Source organism: Gossypium hirsutum, chromosome D04 (genome assembly GCF_007990345.1).
Source record: "Gossypium hirsutum isolate 1008001.06 chromosome D04, Gossypium_hirsutum_v2.1, whole genome shotgun sequence".
Taxonomy (NCBI): domain Eukaryota; kingdom Viridiplantae; phylum Streptophyta; class Magnoliopsida; order Malvales; family Malvaceae; genus Gossypium; species Gossypium hirsutum.
The window spans coordinates 56,894,226-56,899,978 of record NC_053440.1 but is presented as its reverse complement, the minus strand read 5'-3'; the positions used below and the strand labels follow the sequence as shown (position 1 = coordinate 56,899,978).

General features: G+C 29.7%; 1 protein-coding gene across 2 annotated transcripts; it reads right to left on the bottom strand.

Moving 5' to 3' along the window:
* Nucleotides 1-1,467: 1,467 nt before the first annotated feature.
* LOC107898645 (E3 ubiquitin-protein ligase AIRP2) lies at nucleotides 1,468-5,458 on the bottom strand. 2 transcript variants are annotated; one of them, XM_016824156.2, is made up of 5 exons: nucleotides 5,106-5,458; nucleotides 3,714-3,876; nucleotides 2,919-2,985; nucleotides 2,261-2,492; nucleotides 1,468-2,189 (listed from the first exon to the last, which is right to left on the bottom strand). In XM_016824156.2, the coding sequence occupies exons 1-5, from the start codon at nucleotides 5,186-5,188 to the stop codon at nucleotides 1,973-1,975; spliced, it is 762 nt and encodes a 253-aa protein (XP_016679645.1). In that variant the 5' UTR covers nucleotides 5,189-5,458; the 3' UTR covers nucleotides 1,468-1,972. The 2 variants fall into 2 exon arrangements, with proteins under 2 accessions (XP_016679645.1, XP_016679646.1); XM_016824157.2 differs by having other exon boundaries at nucleotides 1,468-2,180.
* Between the last annotated feature and the right edge of the window lie 295 nt (nucleotides 5,459-5,753).

Genomic DNA, 5,753 nt, shown 5'->3' with positions numbered 1-5,753 from the left:
TTTTGGTATTTATTTTTTATTTTTGTACTTAAATTTAATAATTAAAAACTTAATTTTCAAATTATGGCATTTAAAAATTAAAAAAATTATATAAATTTTCAGGTGATAATATGGTTTAATCTCGGAATATCATATTTAATATTTTAATAACTAAATTGACGATTAAATAGGTCAAACTATCGATTTTTAATTTAATTAGTTTGATCGTTGGACCAATAATAGTTAAATAAATAATTAAAATTCATTAAAGATAAAAAAATTTATTAAATCAATTTAATTTGTTCGATTGTTGATTTTTGTCTCGATTTTTTTTATTTTTATCAACTTCAAGTAGTTTATGAGGTAATTGGTTCAACTCCTTTATTTGGATTGTTATATCGATTAATTCTCGATTTGTCTAATCCGATCTTGTTTCAATAACACCGGTCAAATAATTAAATCTTAACAGAATTCTAGTTTATGGACCAAAAGGGACATGAAAAAGTACAAATACAAAAAATAAACCCATATTCAAGCGTGAAAAATTATATTATCCTAAATTATTTTAGGTTTATAAAATTTTAAGATCGAAAGGGGTTCAAAATACTATTTTCTAGTTTTTAAGGGGTCCAAAAATTTTTTTTTTAACTTTTAAAAGTAAAAAAAGAAATACCAACTTTTAAGCGTCTAAATTTTTTTTTACCAACTTTTAAGGGACTTAAAATTTTTTTTCTCTAACTCTTAAGAAACCTAATACCTCATTTTATTGTTTTGCTTAAGGCCCAAAAATGTCAAAAACGGGCTGGTTGGCATTGGCATTGTTGTCAGTACAAAAGGACGTATATTCAAATGCGCTGAAACGTAGTATCCTCTTATTTAAGAGTTGGAGAAGGGCTATTGATAGTTTTAAACATTATATTAGAATACAAAAAGATCAAAAATTGTAATGCTACACTCATATGAAAAGAGTAAATCAATATGTATATATATATGTATACCAACAAGTATATAAGCATACAATCATTTGCTTGGTGTAAAAGTATAACAAAATTGAGACACTGCAGAATCTTAACTTACAACCTTGGATTCATTGTTTTCTAACAATCCAAGTAAACAATTATATGCTCGAAATTACCATATATTTTATTTACATATAAATAAATATAATTGAGGTATATTTGTATGTATGTATATTACAAGGGCGAAGTTAGGAAATTTAGGGACCAAAAATGAATAAAAGATTAGGGGTAAAATGTAATTTCACCATTATACTAACTTGTGATTTTCTAAAAATTAAAAGAAGTATATAAAGAATTTTTCATTTTTGGGCTAAAATCACTGTCTAACCCCTTCCTTCACGCCTGGTATAATATATATGAGTTTTTTTTTTTTTTTAAATATCGAAAAATCTAAAACGATACATCCATCAAATACGGTATTAACTTAAATACATAACAAATTCATTTTCGAGAATGATTCCATAGTATACGTCAATATAATCCTCTAAAAACTTTTTAAATACACGAAAAAACTTTAAAAAATTAAATATATTCGTGTCAAGTACAAACTAGAATCTGAATACTCAAACCCGAACCCGAGTCCAAATAACATAATAGGACTTCATTGATGAGGCATAAATTTCAATGTAATAATTATATAGCTCTATATTTTTTCCATTACAACACTCAGGTTCCAAAAAACAACTGAGTTGAATGCCAATAATACCCTTTTATTTTCAAATTTTCATATATTTCATCCTCTATATAAATATTTCAGGTTGTTCTATATAGACTAACCTGCTTGCTTGTTCCGAAACCCTCGAGACCCAAGATCGGTATCTAAGAACTATATACAGCAGCCGTTGAATAGACCGTCGAGAAAGTTCCGATCAATAAGCTCGGACCTCTTCCCTCCTACTGGATTGTATGTACAATGGGCGGACGATGGCATTTTTTTACGTTTTCGATGGTTCGATACGCTTTCCTTTTCGTAGTTAGATCATGTAATCGGATACATATGGTTGTGTCTCGGGCATTACGAGAGGAAGCTTTTCGATGTAGATGTATAGGCGCCACAAGTTCTCTTTCGCGAGCGTAACCATGTCGATTACATCATTGCAACTCGTTAGTACCCAAAGATCTTTCGAACTCACTCTCTTTAAACTACCACGGCAAAAAGGGCACGATTGCGAACGTCTGTTCCTGCTAGTCCTATTTAACCGTAAGTAATCTCGAAATAGAACGAACTCAAATTAGCTAAAGTGGGAGAAACCGGGGAATACCATTCGTGGAAGCAATCAACGCACAAGGCGTGACCACAATCAGGAAGAACCATTTTCGTACAATTCTCCATGCATATGCCACATTCGTCGTCTCTCTCTGAATCTTTATCGGGAATCCTCTTGTGGTCTTCAAGTTTCTTCCGGCTCGAAACTTCCGTGCATCGGCCTTTCTTGTTATCTTCAGATTCGATAAATTCGTCTCCGAGTTGTCTTAGCAAAGGATAAATAACAGCTGCAAATGATGTTCCAATAAGCACATTGAAAAATTAAGTTGCTTAAAATATGCTAGAAGCCCATATACTTTTATTTTTAAGAATTTAGCCATTTTACTTTTCGAATTTCAAAATTTAAGTCCAACGGTTAACGCTATTAAAATTATTTTGTTAAATTCAAGTTGATTATAATGTAATTTTTTTAATTACATGACTACTAAGTGAATATTTTTTTAATTTCAAAATGTTACATCAACAAATTTAACAAAAAAACTTTAACGGTGTCAACAACTGGACTTGAATTTTGAAATATGAAAAGTAGAGGGACTAAATTCCTAAAAATAAAAGCACAGTGACTAAATTCTAGATTTATAAAAAGTATAGGGACTTATAGCATATATTAACCAATTAACTAAAAAAGAGAAAACAGCTGAGTAAAAACATACCATAAAATTCCCTTAGAGTTGCTTTTTTATCTTTGGAGGATAAAGCTGGCATTCCATCAACATATGCCTAGCAAATAACACAAATCGAAAAAAAAAACCGATTTAATCGACCAATCCTATATTTTAATCGACTAACCAATCGATCTAAACTGAATTGACTTAACATCGGTTGGTTATGTTTATTAAACCCATTTTCTCGGTTTAGTTAGAAAATGGACCAAATGATTTGATTGACCAATCTCATACTTTAATCGAGTAACTGATTAACTCAAGTCTTAATCGATTTAACCGAACCAACTTAATATTGGTCATTTCTTTTTTCTTTTTAAAAATATTAATTTCGAGGTTTTAAAACTTTTACAGAAGCTTTATTGTCCTCTCTGTTTTCAATATTATTTTACTTTAATTTTTACTTTTAAAAGTTATAAAACAACATTCTAATTATTTAATTTTTTTTTTAAATTTAGTTATATAGGATTTGACGTGTCATTTAACAGTTAAGTTAATGAGTTTAATAATGAAAGGACCTGATTGATATAATTAAAACATTTTAAAATTTAGAGATCAATATAGTATGTGAACAATAGTTTAAGGATGTCCGGTGTAATTAACTCATAAAAACACGATTAAGCCAGTTGCTTGGGTTATGAAGAACCGTAAGTGCTTACGAGAAACCAAGTTAACTACCACAACCAACTTAACCAAACCGACTCGACCCATGGCTATCTATTGCTCACCCCTAACCATACCATCACGAATATTTCAAGAAAAACGAAGAATTTCGTAAAAACTCACCTTGTATACAAGGATGTGGAGAAGGCCTAAATAACTGGGAAGGGTATCGGTACAACTATAATCCATCCATTCAATCAAAAACAAGATGAAAGGTGCAAAAGGACTATAAGATAGTCTCATCTGGTAGCAACTCCCACCATAATCTCTTGGTAGAGCAGCTGCCCTGCAAATTTCAACCCCACAAAAAAATCTCAACCAAATTAAAATTCAAAAAACCCTAATTATGAGGGGTGAATCTAGAAAAAAAAATTATTGGGGAAATTATAATTTTTTTTGTGAAATTAAAGTGTAATTTTATCTTGCATTAACTTATGATTTCATCGCTTTTGAGGGGACTAAAAGACAATTTTATACATAGTAACTTGTGATTTCATAACTTTTTTTTTTTGGAGAGTCGTATACATAGTAACTTTTAATTTTGTTATTTATTAGGGACTAAAAGATAATTTTTCCATTTGAGGGGGTCAAGGCACCTGTCTGCCCCTTTAAATTTCATCTAGTCCTAAACAATCATTTTACTTAGATCAAATTAAGGTTCGATCAAAATTAAATAATCAAATTACGTCAAATTAAAATAGAAAACTAAATTCCAAAATTAAGTATAATAGAAGGACTAAAATCATAAATTTTCCTTTTCATTTCCAGTGGAACAATCCAACAGTTCAGAAAAATCTATATAAATGTTTTAACCAAAATAGTTAATTACGACTAAACAGTTCATAATTCTCCTTTGGTCAAATTATGGTTTTAGTCCACATTTTAATTTAGCATAATTTGGTCCTTGTAAAATTTTTTCTAGACGTCAATTCTAAGTCGTCCCGGGTATTTTAAGAAAAATCAAAGTCAAACATTTTAACAATAAGAGTTAACTCGGTATTAATTATTTGAACGAATTAATTAATGTTATTATAAAATTAAAGGACCAAATTATGTCAAATAAAAATACAGAACTAAATTCCAAATTTGAGTATAATAGAAGGACTAAAATCAAAATATGACCTTTTCATTTCCAAAAATCAACTAGGTCAGAGAAATCCATGTAAAATTACGTCAACTATTTCGACTAGTAAATTACCAAATTCCAGTTTAAATTCCAATTTTGAGCATAATAACAAAAGGACCAAAATCACAATTTGACCCTTTTCTTTTCTAATGAAAAAGGAAATCAAAAGAGTTCATAAAAGAAACCCAATCTCCAGAAAAACAAGAACTGATATAAAAACGAGTCCATTGATAAATAAACATAAAGCAAACCAAACCAATGAAAATCAAATGCCCAGAAACAGAAAATTTCAGAACAAAGCAAGAATGAAAATGGGTTCTAAAAAAAAATCATATTCATGAACCATAAAAATTTATAAAAATTACCAAAAAAAAATTAAGAAAACTTACAAGCTATTAGCATGCTGTATATCAGCTTCAAGAGCTTTAAGAGATTCTCTAAAAGAAGACTTATTTGCCTGATTTTGCAACATTTTTTTTTTATGTTTAGCACAAAAAGAAGGATGATGAAAAAAAAAAAACAAAAGCGATGGGGTCTTAATGGGGTTTGAAGGGAATAATGGAATTTGGTGGACTTTTTAAAAAAGGAAAGGAAGAGAGAGATTGCTTAGTGATGAAACCTTTTGATATTTGAAGAAAAAGAAAGGGATATATCTTTATGTACTGAAAAATCCTTTCTTTGCCTTCATTATTTTCCTTAATTGCAAACTTTTGGGGGAGGTCTTTCCCATTTATGGTGAGTTTGGATGAGCAGTACGTTTAATTACGGTTAGTGTAAAAACAGCGGTGGCGGTAAGATTAGATACTGTAGCGATATTGTAGCGTGAGACAAAAACTAAGCTAAACGCACCACACCGCACCGCACCTAATTGCCCGTCCAAACCCACCCTTTGCATTGAGTTGATAGTTCTATTTTATTAAAATTTTAAATCGAGTCAACGAAATTGTTTAAGTTAACTTAAAATTTTAAGCATGTCAAATTAAAATTTTGATATAGTATAACTAATTACATATTGGAACACATAAATTTGAAATTAT

Bases quoted from the DNA above. Each gene is read 5' to 3' on its own strand.
- LOC107898645 (XM_016824156.2), bottom strand. From the start codon at position 5,188: ATGTTGCAAAATCAGGCAAATAAGTCTTCTTTTAGAGAATCTCTTAAA. The intron at 3,877-5,105 runs GTAAGTTTTCTT...TGAAATTTGCAG, and splicing joins ATACAGCATGCTAATAGCTT to GGCAGCTGCTCTACCAAGAG. The intron at 2,986-3,713 runs GTGAGTTTTTAC...GTTATTTGCTAG, and splicing joins TCCACATCCTTGTATACAAG to GCATATGTTGATGGAATGCC.